This window comes from Tubulanus polymorphus, chromosome 1 (genome assembly GCF_964204645.1).
Source record: "Tubulanus polymorphus chromosome 1, tnTubPoly1.2, whole genome shotgun sequence".
In the NCBI taxonomy this organism is placed as follows: domain Eukaryota; kingdom Metazoa; phylum Nemertea; class Palaeonemertea; order Tubulaniformes; family Tubulanidae; genus Tubulanus; species Tubulanus polymorphus.
The window spans coordinates 13369813-13394666 of NC_134025.1; the positions used below are offsets into that span (position 1 = coordinate 13369813).

General features: G+C 41.5%; 1 protein-coding gene across 1 annotated transcript; it reads left to right on the top strand.

Moving 5' to 3' along the window:
• The first annotated feature begins 18707 nt into the window (after nt 1-18707).
• On the top strand, nt 18708-24854 carry LOC141903909 (stAR-related lipid transfer protein 6-like). The gene is made up of 9 exons (XM_074792290.1): nt 18708-19004; nt 20517-20765; nt 20967-21018; nt 21118-21179; nt 21572-21796; nt 22140-22262; nt 23172-23252; nt 23330-23404; nt 23502-24854. The coding sequence occupies exons 1-9, from the start codon at nt 18957-18959 to the stop codon at nt 23598-23600; spliced, it is 1014 nt and encodes a 337-aa protein (XP_074648391.1). The 5' UTR covers nt 18708-18956; the 3' UTR covers nt 23601-24854.

Here is a 24854-nt window from a genome sequence, read left to right on the forward strand (position 1 = left end):
AAAATTACTATCGGCCATCTCCGACGGAGTGATCGACGCCACCTCGTCAGCGATTACTGCTTCAGATGGCAGCGTCGTTCAATTAAATCGAGCCATTTCCGATGGTCTTGTCGACGCACACACTGGCAACGTTATCGACGAAACTACAGGCAAATCCGTCGCGCTGTCGGATGTTCTCACTAATAAACCGGCGACAGTACCAAAAAACCTAAGTATCGAAGAAGCTATCGAGATTGGTGTTTTCGACGCAAAAAGAAACGCATTTATCTATCCATTAACCGGAAAAGATATGACGCTAGCAGAGGCCGTACAACACGGATTGGTCAGCGCTGAAAGATCACACGTGAAAACATCTGATGGTGATTTCATGACCGTTGGCCGAGCTATTGCAACTGGTAGTATCGACGGCGAAACAGGAATTATTAACGACCAAAAGACAGGCCAGGCAGTGTGCCTCGCTGAAGCTGTCTCCAAAGGATTGGTTAGCTCAGTCGAAGAGGATGTTCCACCACTTAAATCGCTGACCGTCGACGAAGCAGTAAAAAGGGGTCTTTACGATGAAAAGACCAACACTTTCGTGGACCCCATCAACGGCAGTCGGATGAGTTTGGTTTCGGCTATTACCAGCGGGAAAATCGACGCGGAGGCGAGCAAAGTAAAAACGCTGACCGGAGACGTGTCACTCAATGAAGCTCTTTCATCCGGAATCGTAGATGCCACAACTGGAAAGGTTGCCGACCAAACTACCGGACAGATAATTTCACTGTCGGATGCTGTTAACAATGGCGCTGTTTCATCCGATGTTAGGCAACCTGAACCAATGACGTTGGATGAAGCGCTCGGCAAAGGTATTTACAATGCCAAATCGAACACAGTGATCGATCCAAACAGCGGATATCGCTTGTCAATCATTGATGCGGTGAAAGAAGGAGTGATTGACGGAAAATTGAGTAAACTGAAACTGGCAACTGACAATGATCGGGAAATAAGTCTTCAAGACGTCATTAACACAGGCACGATAGACCCCGATGCCGGTAAACTGATCGACCCTAACAGTGGACAAGTTATCGATGTCGAGCAAGCGTTACAGACAGGCGCGAAACTAGCCGATACAACGCAAGTACGTGGAATGACCATTGACGAAGCCATTTCTGCTGGATTGATGGACGGAAACACATTCGTAGACCCACAAACGGGCAGCAAGATGAACCTCGCTGATGCGGTCGCCACTGGTTTGATTGACGGAACGTCGACTAAAGTAAAGACGCCGTCCGGAGAGTCGACAACACTTTCTCAAGCAATTTCTGCCGGTATCTTTGATGGCCAATCAGGAAAGGTGTTTAGTCCATCGACCGGAAAACTGGTTGACTTGTCACAAGCCATTGACTCGGGAGTGGTGAGTACCTATTCGAAACCGAAGATGACGCTGAATGAAGCCGTTGAACGGGGTCTTTACGATAGTGATGACAATACAATCATCGACCCAAATACTGGTAGCAAAGTAAAATTACTATCGGCCATCTCCGACGGAGTGATCGACGCCACCTCGTCAGCGATAACTGCTTCAGATGGCAGCGTCGTTCAATTAAATCGAGCCATTTCCGATGGTCTTGTCGACGCACACACTGGCAACGTTATCGACGAAACTACAGGCAAATCCGTCGCGCTGTCGGATGTTCTCACTAATAAACCGGCGACAGTACCAAAAAACCTAAATATCGAAGAAGCTATCAAGATTGGTGTTTTCGACGCCAAAAGAAACGCATTTATCGATCCATTAACCGGAAAAGATATGACGCTAGCAGAGGCCGTACAACACGGATTGGTCAGCGCTGAAAGATCACACGTGAAAACATCTGATGGTGATTTTATGACCGTTGGCCGAGCTATTGCAACTGGTAGTATCGACGGCGAAACAGGAATTGTTAACGACCAAAAGACAGGCCAAGCAGTGTGCCTCGATGAAGCTGTCTCCAAAGGATTGGTTAGCTCAGTCGAAGCGGTTGTTCCACCACTTAAATCGCTGACCGTCGACGAAGCAGTAAAAAGGGGTCTTTACGATGAAAAGACCAACACTTTCGTGGACCCCATCAACGGCAGTCGGATGAGTTTGGTTTCGGCTATTACCAGCGGGAAAACCGACGCGGAGGCGAGCAAAGTAAAAACGCTGGCCGGAGACGTGTCACTCAATGAAGCTCTTTCATCCGGAATCGTAGATGCCACAACTGGAAAGGTTGCCGACCAAACAACCAGACAGATAATTTCACTGTCGGATGCTGTTAACAATGGCGCTTTTTCATCCGATGTTAGGCAACCTGAACCAATGACGTTGGATGAAGCGCTCGGCAAAGGTATTTACGATGCCAAATCGAACACAGTGATCGATCCAAACAGCGGAAATCGCTTGTCAATCATTGATGCGGTGAAAGAGGGAGTGATTGACGGAAAATTGAGTAAACTGAAACTGACAACTGACAGCGATCGGGAAATAAGTCTTCAAGACGTCATTAACACAGGCATGATAGACCCCGATTCCGGTAAACTGATCGACCCTAACAGTGGACAAGTTATCGATGTCGAGCAAGTATTACAGACAGGCGCGAAACTAGCCGATACAACGCCAGTACGTAAATTGACCATTGACGAAGCCATTTCTGCTGGATTGATGGACGGAAACACATTCGTAGACCCACAAACGGGCAGAAAGATGAACCTCGCTGATGCGGTCGACACTGGTTTGATTGACGGAACATCGACTAAAGTAAAGACGCCGTCCGGAGAGTCGACAACACTTTCTCAAGCAATTTCTGCCGGTATCGTTGATGGCCAATCAGGAAAGGTGTTTAGTCCATCGACCGGAAAACTGGTTGACTTGTCACAAGCCATTGACTCGGGAGTGGAGAGTACCTATTCGAAACTGAAGATGACGCTGAATGAAGCCGTTGAACGGGGTCTTTACGATAGTGATGACAATACAATCATCGACCCAAATACTGGTAGCAAAGTAAAATTACTATCGGCCATCTCCGACGGAGTGATCGACGCCACCTCGTCAGCGATAACTGCTTCAGATGGCAGCGTCGTTCAATTAAATCGAGTCATTTCCGATGGTCTTGTCGACGCACACACTGGCAACGTTATCGACGAAACTACAGGCAAATCCGTCGCGCTGTCGGATGTTCTCACTAATAAACCGGCGACAGTACCAAAAAACTTAAGTATCGAAGAAGCTATCGAGATTGGTGTTTTCGACGCAAAAAGAAACGCATTTATCGATCCATTAACCGGAAAAGATATGACGCTAGCAGAGGCCGTACAACACGGATTGGTCAGCGCTGAAAGATCACTCGTGAAAACATCTGATGCTGATTTCATGACCGTTGGCCGAGCTATTGCAACTGGTAGTAACGACGGCGAAACAGGAATTGTTAACGACCAAAAGACAGGCCAAGCAGTGTGCCTCGATGAAGCTGTCTCCAAAGGATTGGTTAGCTCAGTCGAAGCGGTTGTTCCACCACTTAAATCGCTGACCGTCGACGAAGCAGTAAAAAGGGGTCCTTACGATGAAAAAACCAACACTTTCGTAGACCCCATCAACGGCAGTCGGATGAGTTTGGTTTCGGCTGTTACCAGCGGGAAAATCGACGCGGAGGCAACCAAAGTAAAAACGCTGACCGGAGACGTGTCACTCAATGAAGCTCTTTCATCCGAAATCGTAGATGCCACAACTGGAAAGGTTGCAGACCAAACTACCGGACAGGTAATTTCACTGTCGGATGCTGTTAACAATGACCCTGTTTCATCCGATGTTAGGCAACCGGAACCAATGACGTTGGATGAAGCGCTCGGCAAAGGTATTTACGATGCCAAATCGAACACAGTGATCGATCCAAACAGCGGATATCGCTTGTCAATCATTGATGCGGTGAAAGAAAGAGTGATTGACGGAAAATTGAGTAAACTGAAACTAGCAACTGACAGCGATCGGGAAATAAGTCTTCAAGACGTCATTAACACAGGCATGATAGACCCCGATTCCGGTAAACTGATCGACCCTGATAGTGGACAAGTTATCGATGTCGAGCAAGCATTACAGACAGGCGCGAAACTAGCCGATACAATGCCAGTACGTGGAATGACCATTGACGAAGCCATTTCTGCTGGATTGATGGACGAAAACACATTCGTAGATCCACAAACGGGCAGCACGATAAACCTCGCTGATGCGGTCACCACTGGTTTGATTGACGGAACGTCGACTAAATTAAAGACGCCGTCCGGAGGGTCGACAACACTTTCTCAAGCAATTTCTACCGGTATCGTCGATGGCCAGTCAGGAAAGGTGTTTAGTCCATCGACCGGAAAACTGGTTGACTTGTCACAAGCCATTGACTCGGGAGTGGTGAGTACCTATTCGAAACCGAAGATGACGCTGAATGAAGCCGTTGAACGGGGTCTTTACGATAGTGATGACAATACGATCATCGACCCAAATACTGGTAGCAAAGTAAAATTACTATCGGCCATCTCCGACGGATTGATCGACGCCACCTCGTCAGCGATAACTGCTTCAGATGGCAGCGTCGTACAATTAAATCGAGCCCTTTCCGATGGTCTTGTCGACGCACACACTGGCAACGTTGTCGACGAAACTACAGGCAAATCCGTCGCACTGTCGGATGTTCTCACTAATAAACCGGCGACAGTACCAAAAAACCTAAGCATCGAAGAAGCTATCGAGATTGGTGTTTTCGACGCAAAAAGAAACGCTTTTATCGATCCATTAACCGGAAAAGATATGACGCTAGCAGAGGCCGTAAAACACGGATTGGTCAGCGCTGAAAGATCACACGTGAAAACATCTGATGGTGATTTCATGACCGTTGGCCGAGCTATTGCAACTGGTAGTATCGACGGCGAAACAGGAATTATTTACGACCAAAAGACAGGCCAAGCAGTGTGCCTCGCTGAAGCTGTCTCCAAAGGATTGGTTAGATCGGTCGAGGCGGTTGTTCCACCACTTAAATCGCTGACCGTCGACGAAGCAGTAAAAAGGGGTCTTTACGATGAAAAGACCAACACTTTCGTAGACCCCATCAACGGCAGTCGGATGAGTTTGGTTTCGGCTATTACCAGCGGTAAAATCGACGCGGAGGCGAGCAAAGTAAAAACGCTGACCGGAGACGTGTCACTCAATGAAGCTCTTTCATCCGGAATCGTAGATGCCACAACTGGAAAATTTGCCGACCAAACTACCGGACAGATAATTTCACTGTCGGATGCTGTTAACAATGACCCTGTTTCATCCGATGTTAGGCAACCGAAACCAATGACGTTGGATGAAGCGCTCGGCAAAGGTATTTACGATGCCAAATCGAACGCAGTGATCGATCCAAACAGCGGAAATCGCTTGTCAATCATTGATGCGGTGAAAGAAGGAGTGATTGACGGAAAATTGAGTAAACTGAAACTGGCAACTGACAGCGATCGGGAAATAAGTATTCAAGACGTCATTAACACAGGCATGATAGACCCCGATTCCGGTAAACTGATCGACCCTGATAGTGGACAAGTTATCGATGTCGAGCAAGCATTACAGACAGGCGCGAAACTAGCCGATACAATGCCAGTACGTGGAATGACCATTGACGAAGCCATTTCTGCCGGATTGATGGACGAAAACACATTCGTAGATCCACAAACGGGCAGCAAGATAAACCTCGCTGATGCGGTCACCACTGGTTTGATTGACGGAACGTCGACTAAATTAAAGACGCCGTCCGGAGGGTCGACAACACTTTCTCAAGCAATTTCTACCGGTATCGTCGATGGCCAGTCAGGAAAGGTGTTTAGTCCATCGACCGGAAAACTGGTTGACTTGTCACTAGCCATTGACTCGGGAGTGGTGAGTACCTATTCGAAACCGAAAATGACGCTGAATGAAGCCGTTGAACGGGGTCTTTACGATAGTGATGACAATACGATCATCGACCCAAATACTGGTAGCAAAGTAAAATTACTATCGGCCATCTCCGACGGATTGATCGACGCCACCTCGTCAGCGATAACTGCTTCAGATGGCAGCGTCGTACAATTAAATCGAGCCCTTTCCGATGGTCTTGTCGACGCACACACTGGCAACGTTATCGACGAAACTACAGGCAAATCCGTCGCACTGTCGGATGTTCTCACTAATAAACCGGCGACAGTACCAAAAAACCTAAGCATCGAAGAAGCTATCGAGATTGGTGTTTTCGACGCAAAAAGAAACGCATTTATCGATCCATTAACCGGAAAAGATATGACGCTAGCAGAGGCCGTAAAACACGGATTGGTCAGCGCTGAAAGATCACACGTGAAAACATCTGATGGTGATTTCATGACCGTTGGCCGAGCTATTGCAACTGGTAGTATCGACGGCGAAACAGGAATTATTAACGACCAAAAGACAGGCCAAGCAGTGTGCCTCGCTGAAGCTGTCTCCAAAGGATTGGTTAGATCGGTCGAGGCGGTTGTTCCACCACTTAAATCGCTGACCGTCGACGAAGCAGTAAAAAGGGGTCTTTACGATAAAAAGACCAACACTTTCGTAGACCCCATCAACGGCAGTCGGATGAGTTTGGTTTCGGCTATTACCAGCGGTAAAATCGACGCGGAGGCGAGCAAAGTAAAAACGCTGACCGGAGACGTGTCACTCAATGAAGCTCTTTCATCCGGAATCGTAGATGCCACAACTGGAAAGGTTGCCGACCAAACTACCGGACAGATAATTTCACTGTCGGATGCTGTTAACAATGACCCTGTTTCATCCGATGTTAGGCAACCGAAACCAATGACGTTGGATGAAGCGCTCGGCAAAGGTATTTACGATGCCAAATCGAACGCAGTGATCGATCCAAACAGTGGAAATCGCTTGTCAATCATTGATGCGGTGAAAGAAGGAGTGATTGACGGAAAATTGAGTAAACTGAAACTGGCAACTGACAGCGATCGGGAAATAAGTCTTCAAGACGTCATTAACACAGGCATGATAGACCCCGATTCCGGTAAACTGATCGACCCTAACAGTGGACAAGTTAACGATGTCGAGCAAGCATTACAAACAGGCGCAAAACTTGCCGATACAATGCAAGTACGTGAAATTACCATTGACGAAGCCATTTCTGCTGGATTGATGGACGAAAACACATTCGTAGATCCACAAACGGGCAGCAAGATGAACCTCGCTGATGCGGTCGCCATTGGTTTGATTGACGGAACGTCGACAAAAGTAAAGACACCGTCCGGAGGGTCGACAACACTTTCTCAAGCAATTTCTACCGGTATCGTCGATGGCCAATCAGGAAAGGTGTTTAGTCCATTGACCGGAAAACTGGTTGACCTGTCAAAAGCCATTGACTCGGGAGTGGTGAGTATCTATTCGAAACCGAAGATGTCGCTGAATGAAGCCGTTGAACGGGGTCTTTACGATAGTGATGACAATACGATCATCGACCCAAATACTGGTAGCAAAGTAAAATTACTATCGGCCATCTCCGACGGATTGATCGACGCCACCTCGTCAGCGATAACTGCTTCAGATGGCAGCGTCGTACAATTAAATCGAGCCCTTTCCGATGGTCTTGTCGACGCACACACTGGCAACGTTATCGACGAAACTACAGGCAAATCCGTCGCACTGTCGGATGTTCTCACTAATAAACCGACGACAGTACCAAAAAACCTAAGCATCGAAGAAGCTATCGAGATTGGTGTTTTCGACGCAAAAAGAAACGCATTTATCGATCCATTAACCGGAAAAGATATGACGCTAGCAGAGGCCGTACAACACGGATTGGTCAGCGCTGAAAGATCACTCGTGAAAACATCTGATGGTGATTTCATGACCGTTGGCCGAGCTATTGCAACTGGTAGTATCGACGGCGAAACAGGAATTTTTAACGACCAAAAGACAGGCCAGGCAGTGTGCCTCGCTGAAGCTGTCTCCATAGGATTGGTTAGCTCAGTCGAAGCGGTTGTTCCACCACTTAAATCGCTGACCGTCGACGAAGCAGTAAAAAGGGGTCTTTACGATGAAAAGACCAACACTTTCGTGGACCCCATCGACGGCAGTCGGATGAGTTTGCTTTCGGCTATAACCAGCGGTAAAATCGACGCGGAGGCGAGCAAAGTAAAAACGCTGACCGGAGACGTGTCACTCAATGAAGCTCTTTCATCCGGAATCGTAGATGCCACAACTGGAAAGGTTGCCGACCAAACTACCGGACAGATAATTTCACTGTCGGATGCTGTTAACAATGGCGCTGTTTCATCCGATGTTAGGCAACCGGAACCAATGACGTTGGATGAAGCGCTCGGCAAAGGTATTTACGATACCAAATCGAACACAGTGATCGATCCAAACAGCGGATATCGCTTGTCAATCATTGATGCGGTGAAAGAAAGAGTGATTGACGGAAAATTGAGTAAACTGAAACTAGCAACTGACTGCGATCGGGAAATAAGTCTTCAAGACGTCATTAACACAGGCATGATAGACCCCGATTCCGGTAAACTGATCGACCCTGATAGTGGACAAGTTATCGATGTCGAGCAAGCATTACAGACAGGCGCGAAACTAGCCGATACAATGCCAGTACGTGGAATGACCATTGACGAAGCCATTTCTGCCGGATTGATGGACGAAAACACATTCGTAGATCCACAAACGGGCAGCAAGATAAACCTCGCTGATGCGGTCACCACTGGTTTGATTGACGGAACGTCGACTAAATTAAAGACGCCGTCCGGAGGGTCGACAACACTTTCTCAAGCAATTTCTACCGGTATCGTCGATGGCCAATCAGGAAAGGTGTTTAGTCCATCGACCGGAAAACTGGTTGACTTGTCACAAGCCATTGACTCGGGAGTGGTGAGTACCTATTCGAAACCGAAGATGACGCTGAATGAAGCCGTTGAACGGGGTCTTTACGATAGTGATGACAATACGATCATCGACCCAAATACTGGTAGCAAAGTAAAATTACTATCGGCCATCTCCGACGGATTGATCGACGCCACCTCGTCAGCGATAACTGCTTCAGATGGCAGCGTCGTACACCTAAATCGAGCCCTTTGCCATGGTCTTGTCGACGCACACACTGGCAACGTTATCGACGAAACTACAGGCAAATCCGTCGCGCTGTCGGATGTTCTCACTAATAAACCGGCGACAGTACCAAAAAACCTAAGCATCGAAGAAGCTATCGAGATTGGTGTTTTCGACGCAAAAAGAAACGCATTTATCGATCCATTAACCGGAAAAGATATGACGCTAGCAGAGGCCGTACAACACGGATTGGTCAGCGCTGAAAGATCACACGTGAAAACATCTGATGGTGATTTCATGACCGTTGGCCGAGCTATTGCAACTGGTAGTATCGACGGCGAAACAGGAATTATTAACGACCAAAAGACAGGCCAAGCAGTGTGCCTCGCTGAAGCTGTCTCCAAAGGATTGGTTAGATCGGTCGAGGCGGTTGTTCCACCACTTAAATCGCTGACCGTCGACGAAGCATTAAAAAGGGGTCTTTACGATGAAAAGACCAACACTTTCGTAGACCCCATCAACGGCAGTCGGATGAGTTTGGTTTCGGCTATTACCAGTGATAATCTCGACGCGAAGGCGGGCAAAGTAAAAACGCTGACCGGAGACGTGTCACTCAATGAAGCCCTTTCATCCGGAATCGTAGATGCCACAACTGGAAAGGTTGTCGACCAAACAAAGTTATCTACATCCTTATCTGAACCGCATTTCATTACGAATTTTCACCGTGATGGCTCTACTCAGACGGATAGCATTACTCTATTGCCTCTTGTTTCTGACTACATTTCTTTGAAGGAATGTAATGATATTGCTGTTCAAACATTTTGTACTGATACTGTATTGGGTCCCTTCTTCGAGGACAAAAACCTCATTGTAACGAGTGATCCTTCGCCCCTTTCCTTACGAGGCAATCGGGAACAGTGCGAACAATACCATTATGTCCTGCAAAAAGATACTTTAATTACAAATCTTATCGACGATGCAACCCAAACTGATTTCTCTTATACAGATAGCTCGGACGAAAGTGATTTCTTCGATGACGATGAATATGGAAACATTTGTGAAGGATTTAAATTCGAGAACACCAAACTTCAGAATATTGGTATACAAGCGGATTCGGCATCTACACAAACATTTTCTGTTGACATTAATGCCGCACTTACCAACGATGAAGTCGAAGATTGTGCTCAGGCATACAATCTTTCTTTGAAAACGGCTTTACGAGAACATAAGCCGGATGAGAATAATGATGGATGTATTGAATTGAGAGCTTATTCCCTTTCGTCTCTTGGCGATTCAGGAATGTCTAGTTCTTTTGTGACATCTCATTCTGATATTTCTCGTTCCTCACAGCTGTCTACTTATGACATTAAAGTTAACCCATCAGTCCATCCCCCTTTAATTCTGAGTCCCGTTGCTGAAAAGAAAAATGCGCTGGTTTCAGCGAAAAACGCCGCGATGTCTAATGCTGATTGGGGATCATCACATATGACTCCTAATATGATGCACTCACTTTCCGAGAGTTCTCCCGAAAATGCGTCCAATGTGGCCATTCTACCTGAAGAAATCATTGCTTCATCTGAATTGACAAAATGTCGTAGCGAACCAGCATGTGAAAGATCTTGTTCTAAGGAAAAAGTGATAGGAGCTGAGAATTCTTACATATTGCCTGAATACACAGAGAAGACATCTGACGTGGCAGTGGAAGTATTCATTGAGACGCCGAAAATGTTTCCAGTTGCTACACAGACTGATTTCAATATTGATCCTATTGAATCTCATAATTCCCAAGACGAACTGTGCGAATCACTAAGTGGTGTCACACGAACAGATGTCAATACGTATATAAAAGATCGTATTCGCGATTCTCACGGGGATTTGTCAGAGTTGGTTCTACTTCCTCCTGAATATCTTAACGTTGTTGATATCGATGAACTTCTTGGAATGTTAGACGACGACGAATATAATGATAGCCACATTGAAACTCCTGAAATCATGCATGTTATGTCAATGCCTGACTTGAATGACCTTGATGACGTTGCTGGATTCAAAATAAATCTGACTAATGATCAAAGACCTACTAAGTCGGCCACAATGATTCAAAAAAGAAAGAAGATTTACTGTGATCTAGATATTCCCAACTATAAATTTGGAGTTGATGGGTTTGACGAACTTAAGGCTGAGCATCGAAGGATGTTAGATTTATTGAAGAAAACTGAGGCGGACCACCAAATTATGAAAGACAAGCGTGATCAAATTCGTTCGTCACATTCCACGCAACAAAGAACCGATGATGCAGTATCGCCATCGACGCCATTGTCAAGTTCCAGTAGTCCCGATTCGGTGATACTGTCAGAGAAGTATACTCCACAGAACAGGAATTTCCATATGAAACAAGAACTAACCAATGCATTTAGAAAGCCCGATTGTGCAACGGACATTAGACGGACTAATGGATCGTATGAACTCTACAGTGAACATACACGTAATGACACTTATACGACGAGCTTCACTGATGGACAGGAAGGTCAACAGCGACAAAGTTGGGAAAACCAAACGTATCCTATTGGAAAAACAGATTTAAATGATGCAGAATCAAACACGTCGATGTCTCGAAGATTTAAAACGGTTATGGGTCACATAGAAAGGTCTTCAGATTACCAAAAGAAGCAAAGTACTGGACTGAAAACAGGCATGAACATAACATCGAGTGAGCGAACTAGAGAATGGACGAATTATCTTCCCTCTGATAGTTTGTCAATCAAAACTGACAACCAAAAGTTACACGATATGACCAGTAACTTGGAAGCGGTTTACACCAACCAAAGGAGCAACAATTTTAGTATTGCGGATGGAGTCCCAAGCAACGCTGATGATGTTTGTCAAAATGACCTAGACCAGCAAGAGGAATTGACTTCAACAAAATCAGAGGCAGATGAAAATATATATGCTAGTCTAGCAAGAAGGTTAATGGAAAGTAAGCAGGCTGATACTAATTTGGGTATGGATGATACTATGAGCACGTATGCAGATGACTGCACCCAAACTGGCGATCCTAACGTTGGTTTAGATGAATCAATTGAGACTGATTCAGCAATCCAAAACCAGCTGGATAAACTCGTGCAAGAACGGACGCATATAATTGAGTTACTAGGGCATGATTACGCTCCGTCGCGAGTATGGACTGAACTGGTTGAGGCCCAGTTGAATTATGGCATTGGACAGACCGATTCTTTACTGGAAAGCTTAGACCAATGTGTTGATTTTGATCCTAATTTACTTAGTGGTCGACGAGCACGTACGGAAGACAATCTTCATATCATTACTAGATCATACCTGTTCGATTATCGACAACGATTAGAAAATTCCAAGAAAGATATTGAAGATCAAATTCAATCATTGGAGCGAATGAAAAAGAAGAAGCACAAACGGCCATCATTCAATCCTATGAAACTGCGCAGACAACTGCAGTTTGAAGCATTTAAATTAGAAAGAACTCGAAATCAAGTAGTTGAACAAGCAAAAGGGCGAATATTCAATGCACGCATTCGCAGTCACACGTCAACTCCTAGAAGTGATGAATGCGATGATCTGTCAACGACAACAGACTCGTTGCATTCAAGGCACGATAGATTTATGAGGCCCCACAACCACGTTGAGTATCTTGTTAACCTTAGACGTTCTCTCGTAGCATCAAGTTTGGAAAAAGAAAAACCTCAAAGACCTTCACCCAACCAAGGAAACTTAACACCCAAGCGTACTAGCAACAGTCTTGAAAGGTATATACTTTTTAACCCACTTGGGACTTAAGTCCCAGCGGGCTATTGCGTTAACTTTTCGTCGGTCCGTCCGTCCGTCCGTCCGTCCGTCCGTCCGTCCGTCCGTCCGTCCGTCCGTCCGTCCGTCCGTCCGTCCGTCCGTCCGTCCGTCCGTCCGTCCGTCCGTCCGTCCGTCCGTCCGTAGACGGAATCCAGTTATTTTGGGGAGTTTTGAAGACGCTTCAAGGTAATGTCTTGATATTTGGTTTATACATGTATCTACCCTAGACACATCTTCAGCCCCAAAACTGGCCCTGTCTGAATCAAGATGGCCGACTGGCAGCCATCGTTGTTCGCCAAAATCAGCACTTTTTTACACGTTTTTCAACGGGAAATTTTGAAGACGCCTTGATCAATTTCCTTGATCTTTTGTATATATTTGAACCATCCAAGGCCCATCAGCATAACAAAAATTGGGTCGATCGGACTCAAGATGGTCGTCCTAGAACCTTTTAAGTGCCCAAAATGTCAATTTCGGCCCGAATTCTGAGTCCTGTAGCTTCCTACTGGTTTGCCATTTCTCATTGCAATTGCTAATGGTTATTCTCTGGAAAGGGAAATTTTATATATGAGACAGATATTTTTGATCAGCCAATTATGACGCAATTGGCGGCCATCTTGGTGTCATCAGTACTCATTCGTAGGTGGGAAAAAGTTTTTCGACATTATATTGATACCTAAGCATATTTTGTTACAACAATGAATTAGAAAGTTGTAGCTTATAACGTGTTCTTTGATTGTGGTGAGTTTCGAGTTCATTGGTTTTGTATATGGCTACCAGGGGGCGTTGAATAATACAATATCTTAGTATTTCTATATTATATTTGTACCAGTACATATTTTGTTACCACAATCAATTGCAAAGTTATAGCTCATGATTGTGGTGAGTTTTAAGGAAATTAGTTATTCTATATGGTCACCAGGGGGCGTTGAATAGTAGAATAACCTAGTATTTCCTTATTAAATTTGTACGGAGGCATATTTTGTTACCATGATCAATGGCAAAGTTGTAGTTCATGACATGTTCTATGATACTGGTGAGTTACAAGGTTATTTGGTTTTGAATATGGTCACCAGGAGGAGTTGAATAGTAGAATAACTTCTAGGCATATTTTGCTATCACAATCAATTACAAAATTGTAGTTGCTGACATGTTCTATGACTGTGGTGATGTTCAAGGTGATTGGGTTTTGTATATGGTCACCAGTGGGCGTTGAATATTGAAATTGTTAGATTGTTGAGTATTTGAAACCACTTCCAAAGTGGGCATGGTGTCCGTGGACCCCTAGTTGGATTTAGAATGCCATTGAAATATTGAAAGTTGAATTTTCCTTCCGTCATTGACCCTAATCTTGTTCATTATTGTAGATCACGCGATTGGGAACTAGACTCGTCTATAACAGACTTTTCATTTGGAGACATATCAAACGTCTCGTCACTTCATGATGAACCTATGCGGGTCCTTGAAGCTTGCCAGCGGCAACGCCTCCAAAGCCAGGCTCAAATTACGGAAGCAAGGGAAAAACTTCGTGACCTGCCACCAGTACTCAGATACAAACGGACGAAAGAAAAATCAAAGTCAGCCCATTCTTTAAGGTGAGGCCTCAATCAAAAGGTCTATTAGATTTCTAATAGAGTTACATCATTTTCAGCCCTATTGGGACTTAGTCCCAGTAGGCTATAGGGTTCACTTTTTGTCCGCTAGCCGTCCGTTCGTTCGTCCCACCCACTAGAATCCAGTTTTTGTTGGGAAGTTTTGAAGATACTTCAATGGATTGTCTTGATATTTGGTCAGTGCATGTATCTTATCCTAGAAATAAAATATCTGCAGAATGTGAATCTTAAACACCGAACAGGTGAACCATTGTGTAGGATAATCTGGCGGTTGGACGAGGCTTGTCCGTGGGGATCCCATCTCTTTGTGGGTATTGTTATGGGAACATTGGTTTGATGTGCTTGCATTTCATCACGACGCTACGTTTTGTTTTCAAATCGACGACCTCGCCACCTTAACTGAGTGGCAGTGACTGCACGATTCAAGTTAGCCTATTGAGCTACCTGCGCGTTGGGTACGTTGAATCGTTGAGTCGTTGAGCCTCGATTCTGGGTTAACTGTTGATCATTGCCAACTACTTCTCCTTTACCTCCTTATCTTTTGGACATTATTTAATCAGCTCCATTTTCCATATCATTAGGCAGTGGTTAACCACTTGGCCCATGGACAAGTATTTCCTTTCGCCACTAGGGGGCGTGAATATTGAAATCGTTAGATTGTTTGGCATTTCAAACTAATTTCCAAGGGGCATGGTATCCCTGGACTCACGTGGCCATATAGATCTAACTCTGATCTTTGTGTAGGGACAGCCGGAGATTAGAGGAGGAAAACTATCATCATCGTCACCGATTTAATACTTCTACTCAGGAATTACGATACGCACGTCCACAAGCATTAGAACAGGTACTTGCATGATTTTAAGATCATCTCCAAACTCGTTGCATTTGCATCCATCTTTATAGATCTTGGGCATTTGATCTCGGAAAATTATGATTCTTGCATTTGACGGAATATGGCTTTCACGGCTATATCATCCTATAATAATACTCAACGTGATACGTATATACTAAATGTTTTACAATTTTCTATTAGTTACGCATAGCATCGAGTGATACAACTTCTGTAAGTCTCTCGTGTCTATATATTTCAAAACCATAGTTCTTAAATCTTATCTATCTCAATATACAGGCCCGTAGCTAGATTATTCAAAAGCTAGTCAAGACCTAGCCAACATGGCAAAGAGTGCGAGTGTCCTTTTTGAAACAGCGCACATATTTTGCCCTTTCGAAGTAGGCCTTTTTCTGAAATAATTGTTACAGGCGAATCTTTGAAAAAGATTCTTGGAAAGGAGCCCTCAACTCCCACTGGCTACGGGCATGATGTATTTCCGGTGTTGGAATTTTCTTTATTTAATATAGTGGCTTTGTATATATACAGCACTCTAAAATGAAATTAGTTCAAACAAATACAAAACACCATTTCTTTATTCAGGTACATCACATTCTTGGTGTATTTATGTCAATTAGACATACATTCTTTGACAGAAATTCTTACAGTCTTTGATAGAAACATTTGAACCATATTGTAGTACCTTATGTTGATTGGACTACATTACGTTACGACAAGATGCATGATCTAAAAGTTTTGTTTTCATACTCTTAGGTCATAGATAGCGAGATAGATGCGTTACGAAAAAATCATGAAAATGAAGCCTTAGGAAGGTCGTCATACAGGAGGTATTCTGACATTATATATATATATATATATATATATATATATATATATATATATATATATATATATATATATATATATATATATATATATATATATATATATATATATATATATATATATATATATATATATATATATATACATATATATACATATATATATATATATATATATATATATATATATATATATATATATATATATATATATATATATATATATATATATATATATATATATATATATATATATATATATATATATATATATATATATATATATATATATATATATATATATATATATATATATATATATATATATATATATATATATATATATGTATATATATGTATATATATATATATATATATATATATATATATATATATATATATATATATGTATATATATGTATATATAACCGTCAAGAGATGCAGCCTCTAGACGGTTTTCCCCTGGTGATCGGAACTTATATATATATATATATATATATATATATATATATATATATATATATATATATATATATATATATATATATATATATATATATATATAATAAGTTCCGATCACCAGGGGAAAACCGTCTAGAGGCTGCATCTCTTGACCAATTTTTCAAACTCTGTACACATGTTGTCGACTATCAACGCCTACCGACTCCTACCGACGCAACTGAGAGCAACCGCGATCGCACCCCAGCTTATGTCGACATGTCGACAGCTTATGTCCGATTCGCAGCAACTGAGGCCGACTAGCGGGATATGAGATCCACCCAGTTGCTTTCCTGCTTATGTCGGTTGCGATTACTAGCAACTGCCACGGCTCAAATGGTCACGTGATAAGCACTTTGAGAATAAATTTGAAATTATTAGGAAATATATTTCTATTAGAAAAGCTATTTCTTTAAGACTTTGATCTTTCTGATTCTGTTTTGAATACAACGTGCTAGCGACATATATAAAGATGGCCGCTCACACCATAATTCTACGAATTTCGTTTCTAGATCTTCGGTCCAGTTCTCTGCCGTGCTGAAGGTTTGGTTTACGTTTTGAACTACTTGAATTTGAAGTTTATGACTAATTACGAATGACGCTAACTAGCGGTGATAATTTGCACTATGTATATGCGGTCTCTCATTGCCTGGAACCCCTGCGCTCAGTTCCGTCGCGTCGCAGATGAGCTTATGTCGGCTGCGATCGAAAGCAACTGCCCGCCTACCGTAGGCCGGAGTAGAACATGGGCAACTAGCCGGATACGGCTTGCGACGAGTCGGTAGGCGTCGGGTTGCCGTCGCAAGCCGGCTTATGTTGAACCGATTGAGGAGCAACTGGCGGCCTACGAGAGGCTAATCGGCGATAAACCCAGTTGCGTCGGTAGGCGTCGCGTTGCTTTTCGACATAAGCCAGCCTTTATGGAAATACGATATTTCCAATGCATTCACCCCAAACCCAGTAACTTCATAAGTGGCGATGAATTTTCGACCGGGGATATTCCAGGCTTTGTCTCATTCTAGTTCGTTCATATTCGTCTCCCACAAAATTCGATTTCGAAAGCTTTGCTGACAAAAATGTAACATTCTGTCTGAACGCGTAGATCTCTGAATTGGACTTCCCTTCGAAATAACCTCCCAGAAAATTACCGTGACAAAACCGCCTGGAATGTGGGAATCGTCATGCGTAAATAGTCCATTCCCTCCATTCCTACAAACTTCACCCAACGACCTCAAACATAGGATGGCTCCGAGGATATTTAGATTAGGGTAGCATCCATTTTGGTAACATTTTGCACTTACTCCAGTTTAAAAATATCAGCTTCGAATCCCCGGCAATGGTTATTTCAATTTCTACTTTTTACCTTAAGTAAAGGTGCAGGTATCCAAATCCTGTTAACGCCGCTTTGCAGCTATTCTTTTCTTTTGTAATTTTGTTTTCATTTCCTGTCATCATTTTCTTCACGGTTTTTCTCACCTTTAAAATGGGTTTTCTTTCAGTCACCACTACCGACGCAGTACCACCGACTATCTGACACCATTTTCGTCCACCTTTGGACATTCACTTCACCGCACATTCGATGGAAGCGAACGAGATATTTACACTTTGGGCTTGAATAGTCTTAGTCGGAGTACCTACGCGTTGGCATCAAGCATCAGTCGACCACCATCAGAATACAGAAGTAATAGTAGTGCACGAAATGGAAACCACCCATTGCCCAAAATAATGGACTCGGGCAATATTTTCCGTGCTAAAAGCCTAGGTGACCTAGATCCTTATGTGGTTGCCACGAAATTTGCGTACAGTCGTCCAATAAATGCGGAAATGATTAAAAGACGCCTTGAGCAAAGATATCGCTTCGATCCTGGCAGCGAAATTTAATCGGAATATAACACATTCACCAAAATTTGTTCCTGTACGATGTGCAAACGTTTTAATTTTTTTTTCTGATTTGCAAATACGAATAACTAATGGCTTATAATCTACGTGGATTGTTCTACCGGATTTTCCTTTTCTTTTTGAAATACCGCTATTCCCTTATCATTGAACTGTGAACCGAAAAACTTTGTAAAATGTATAGCGTGCGTGACCTTAATTCATATAAGTGATAAAAAATTTCGTTTAAATGCGTAATTCTAAGAACTCTTTGAACGGAATAACTGACAATAATACCTGACGATGGAAAACAAAGAATTCCTGTGAAACGGATATTATTTGCAATACCGTTAACTGATTCCACGTAAAAGGATCCATGCCACTTGAAAACGATGGAGCTTAATATACAGGCGTTGACGGTTGATATACCAGGCATAAATGTGAGTTTGATTTATCGTTTTTCGATTTAATGTGAATGTTATGAAATTAATACAGATAGATCTGCTCTGTACTGCGCTGTGTTATAGGGCAGGGGTACATTGTAATAATCAACAGGTAGAATTACTCTCAGAAACATATCACATATTTCGAGACATTTTGATAATTGTATATTGTATTCAGGAAGTGCAAATATACGAACAGGAATTGACAGATATAGGAAAAAAAGGTGGTAGTTTCCACGTAAGGAGTATGAAGCATGAACAATGTATCATACGTATGGAGCATCATTTAACTAATTTTCTTTTGTGCAATCATTCATTGCTTTAAGAATACTTTTGGTACTTGTCCCATGCTTTTCTAAAAGTCTATATGATTCTTAGCCCCGATGACGATCATTTTTATGTTGTATAGCGTATATATGTAAATACATGTAATTTTCACCATTGCCATAAGACACATTTCTTTACATGGAATAGGGGTTACCCAGCTTTTTTCTCCAAACTAGGAGGGGGAATATTGAATCACATACAATTTTTCCATTTGTATTGGTAGCTAGGCATATTTTGTTACCATCAGGAGGTGGTATTCATCTGTGGGTGTTGAAATGCGGTATTACATGGTATTTATCCGTATGGTTTGGTACTTAAACATGTTTAGTTGCCTAAGTTTTTTCTCACCAAAAGGAGTTAAATTTTGGATTGTATACAATTGTTTATGATTATAATAATATATTGGTACCTAAGCATATTTCGTTTTTCATATTTTGTTGCCAAAAATCAATTGCAGAGTTGTTGTTCATGACATGCTCTATGATAATGGCGAGTTTCAGTCGTTAGTTCCAGTTGAAAACACCAGGGGGCGTTGAATAGCGAAATAATATTGCATTTATTACATACATATTGGTACATATTTTCATACATAATTTGTGACGACAATCAATTGCAAAATTCTAGGTCTTGACAAGGTTCTCTGCTTCGTGCCGAGTTTCAAGCGCATTGATTGCTGTATTTGTTCATTAGGGGGTGGGGTGTTAATATTGAAATTGTCAGATTGTTAAGCATTTCACCAAGAGGGCATGGTGTCCCTGGACCCCTATTTGTCTATACGTATCTTAACATTGATTTAACTCAAAATTCAGAAATCAAGTCTTAGTCAGGTCTAGACGTCTCATTTTCATTCATGACTAAGCATGAATTTAGATATCTAGAATTTATGTAAGCACATCGTGTGGTGGGGCTATAGATCTTAAAGTTCACGGTCGTAAACACTTGACACTGAAAGTACTGCGATATTATCAAACTGTTTTTGTACATATCCGGTCTTCCGACTAGGTCACTTTACAGCACTTGCTTATTGATATTCATGGGTTATATCATATTCATAACAACAAAAGCACTGCATGTAGACAGCACTGGTCTCATTGGCATTAAAGTCAACGCACAACCAACGGGAAATAACATTTCATTTTAGACATTCGTGATTATCCGTCGAATTTTCTACGACATTTTCAGAGTTTTCCCGTGGTAGAAAATTTGTTTTCCTTGGATGGATTTCCGTGGACTAGACACGACGAATCCCTATTAATCTCCACCGGATGTTCGGTGGATTATGATCGTAGTGAAAAAATGTTATCGAGTACGATGGACGTAGGGGACAACGAAACTGATAGCGACTACGTATCCCAACATTCGACTTTAGAATCTTCTTTAACAAGTTCATTCGTTTCTACAATGACGGACGATACTGATTATCTCTCAATGGTAAGCATATTGATTAAAATCTACTTATGACTATACGTGAAGTGCTGCTCAGAAGTGAGCATGGGTAACGACGCGAATTATCAAAAGTAAAAAATAAAACGATAGTCTGATTGGAGTTGTAGTTGTTCCAATCCAATGTAGTAACAAGTCGTAGTCAATCCAATGCTTTAATGTAGTAGCGATATTTGTTTGTTTATTCAGCTTGGATCTGTCGAAACCTGTATTTCGGAATATATGGTTCAAGAACCTATTGGTGAGTGCGGTTGCTAATTGTTGGCCGTAGTGTTTTTAACACTTCACTGTTATCCAACTTTTGTCACTATTATCTCAATTTTCATTCTCTTTTACCCAGTAAATAATAAGATCCACTATCAAACAATAGGAAATCAAGCAGCGGCAGATCTCTTAGCACAAGTAAGTAAGAAGACTTATATATGTGACACAGTTGTTACCATGAGAATTGTTTCAATCCTTAAAAAAGTACAAATACAACAACGGCCCTTTTTGATTCATTTTAAGCTGCTGCAGATTCGAAGAACCTATGTTAATTAGAGTAACATCATAATTCATTATATATTAGGCAATGAATATCGTATATGCCTAGGGAAAATGCCCAAGGCTACTCCGTGGTAATTAAATGATAGAATGCCACAAATTGATTAAAATTGTATGATATTCCCTCTTTAACTCCTTTTATTCATTGGATTCGAAACATCAGATTTTGTTTTGGATCATGTCGAAACTTGTCTGTTTGTTTCTTAGGAGGATGGACGTAAGTATGAATGTTGTTGTGATTTCTAATTTAGGTTCATTCAATTAGAGATTACGATCTAGAAAAACCAAATCCGAAATGGAGTATGGGCAATTGGAGATACTTCTATACAGACAATGAAGTGACCGTATTTCAAACTCGTAAAAAAGAACGCGTGTGTAAAATCGCGGGTGTTGGCATAATCAAAGCGAACATTGACTTTGTTTACGATATTGTCAGGGATCCTTTTCGAAGATATCAATATGACAGCATGGCAAAGGTTAGTTTTTTGGGGATGCCTATGGACATCGACGTCCAACTGTGGTAGCTACTGTGATTTCCAACTGTGATTTCTTTATACGGGGAATTTTATTGTCTCACCACGAGAACTAACTTCTCACGTGTGGGAAAAACCTTAGAAAAACTTCCGAAAAAAAATAAACATTTATCTCGTGCGTCAGATAAAAGATGATTATCATCCGACAGTAAAACGGAATTTTTTGTCAAAAGCAACAAAACTATAGAAATATTTTAGGTTTGGTCTCGTATACTTTTGTACCTGTTCACAGGTTTACTTGAAAATCATTTCTATATTCGTTGTCTGTGTCATCTTATGTTTGTAGAAAATGCGCGTCGTTGAACACGTAAATAATACGACTCGGGTGATACACATATTAATGGAGACCACTCGCTGTCTATTGAAACAAGCACGAGATTTCTGCTACGTTTCTACTGAGCGAATCGAGGTATGACACATTATCTTGATCGTATTGTTTACAGTTTTTGCACTTATTAGAATTGTTTGAAGACGTTTCGATCAGTTGTTTTGATGAGTGGCATGTTATGTCGCGGCTTTTTTAAAGCTGACGGGCGTTACAACCGGTGGGTAAAAACAACTAATACATACAATAAAATATGGCTGATACCTTTTTAGCCCACTCGGGACTGTTCTTCTGTCCGTCCGTAGACAGAATCCAATAATGCTTCAACTGATTATCTTGATATTTGGTTTATAAATACATCTACCCTTAAACATCTGGGGCCCAAAAGATGGACCGAACGGATTCAAGATGGTTGAAGAAGTTTTGAAGACGCTTTGGTCAAATTTCTCGATGTTTCGTATGTGCATGTATCTCCCTATGGCCTTCGAAAGGAAATTGTGTCTATTGGATAGAAGATGGCCGTAGTGACATTTTTGGTGACTAAAAAGGTCATTCTTGGCTTCAATTCCGATACCTGTAGATTACTCAATGGTTCGCCATTTTTTTATCAAAATTCATGATGGTTATACTTTGACAAAGGATCTTTAACATATCAGGACGGTTTATTGATCAATTGATATTTACGCATTTAGCGGACATCTTTAAAATTCTCTTAAATCCTCACACATAGTGCAAAATTGTATCTCATGACATGCTGTATGGTTATGGTGAGTTTCGTGGTCATTGATTTCTGTTGATTTTCACCCGGAGCATTAAATATTAGAATGTATATTTTTCAACTACAATCTATCACAAGATTTTAGCTCATTGCATGTTCTTTCATGGGACGTTGAATATAGAAATTGTTGAATTTTAATCAAGTAATTTCATCGAGTGAGCGTGGTCTCCTTCGACACTAGTTTCATATCAGGTAACCATTTTTATCATTTCTAGGATGGCGGAGTACATGTAGTAGCTGGCAGATCTGTTGAACATGCTAATTGCCTTCCGTCTGAAAAAATACCCAGACTAAAGGTATATTAAACTCTTGTCCAGCCTGTTGAAAATAGAACTCATTCGATAACATGTTTTATTTATTCTTATTATTGTAGGCACATGCCAGTGGTTTTGTACTTGAACCATGCAAAGGAAATCCACGAAAAACAAAAGTTATCTATTTGCTGCAGGTAATGACTTTTTGAAATAATACTGGTTCAATCATGGCACCGTCGACTTTGAGACTTGTGAAGTTCAGTTGAAAAGTGTTTTTATCTTATCTTTCAGGTTGACCTGGGAGATTTGCCGGAAACTATAGTAAAACTAGTTCTCAAGAAACAACCAATGGCAATTTCACGGCTCAGGAACCTAATCGAGAAAATCTGATGTGTAACGCATACATAACAAACCTTTCAAACAGACGGTGCATAGATGATACCAATACATCGTGCAATTTCAAACTACCTGAATATATTTCCCGACAAGACCACCAAATATTCGTCTCCGAAATGTGAGATGGCATTTTCGTGTGACTCATAAGTCTTGGAAATATATACGACTACACCCACTACCCAACTCTGTATGATTGCTTGTACCAAAGATGGTAATGTGCATGTTAAATTTGATAAGCAGTACTCCCCTCATTGCTTTCTGATAAGTACGCCCCTGAAAAAAAAAGATAACTACGCCACAATCTTAGTTTATGAGAGAATAAACAATATCGTGTATGGGCCTAAGATTGTGGAATACCTTTAATCGACCTCTTGTGTTTGCCCCTGGTTCGTTGATAACCTCGAAAGTCTGTTGATTTTTGAAAGAAACACATTCATTAAGTAGAACATATTCAAAGTCCTTAAAAATAAGCGCCGAGTTCCGCAGTTGTTATTGTAAATTTTAAGCGCCAATATTGATGACGTAGTGCGCTTCGACACGCGCAGTTCCTCTTGAACTTGTTATCAATATCTGAGTGAAAACGTGGTTACGGCGCCAAAAAGACCATTACTGTGATGGTACAACGATTTTAGTTAGAATGATGTGGATCAAGAAATGGAATATTTATATATTCGTGATTATTCTGTAAATTATTTCAACGTATCTGTATTGAAAAATGCAACATTTTAACCGTGTGTCTGTGTAATGTATAGGCTTTACCTTAGCTTATTGTTAATACCAAAACTCAATTACCTCTGTAGAATAGAGGAATTATTGCACATTTCTTACGCCATTGTGTACATTTTGATATTTCTAGGGATTCAAATTTTCAAGTTCTTGTAAATATCTTTATTTATTTGATTAGTTAGAACACGATATAGTGACAAGGAGTTTTTTAGTGCAATAAAACTGCTGCACAGACCTAATTTAATAATGCACTTGTTTTCAACGGCATCGTTCATTATAAACACGGTACAGTGTTATTCGGTGTAACTCTTATGAAAGGTACTATGGTCATACATATGTAAATAAATTGGATGTAAATAGATAACTGTATATTATTTATATACAAAAAATACAATTGACTGTGATATTGTCTTTCTTAAAACACAAATGATAAAATATTTCATGACCATGCTTAGAGAAGCTGCATAAGGAATTTGTCTTTTTTACCAGATTGTAAGCTACATTTTGAAGAATACACTATTA

What these genes read in the sequence shown, in the direction of transcription:
- LOC141903909 (XM_074792290.1), top strand. Translation starts at nt 18,957, where the DNA reads ATGGAGCTTAATATACAGGCGTTGACGGTTGATATACCAGGCATAAAT. An exon ending in AATATGACAGCATGGCAAAG is followed by an intron (nt 21,797 to 22,139) that starts GTTAGTTTTTTG and finishes TTATGTTTGTAG; the next exon opens with AAAATGCGCGTCGTTGAACA. An exon ending in AAAAAATACCCAGACTAAAG is followed by an intron (nt 23,253 to 23,329) that starts GTATATTAAACT and finishes TTATTATTGTAG; the next exon opens with GCACATGCCAGTGGTTTTGT.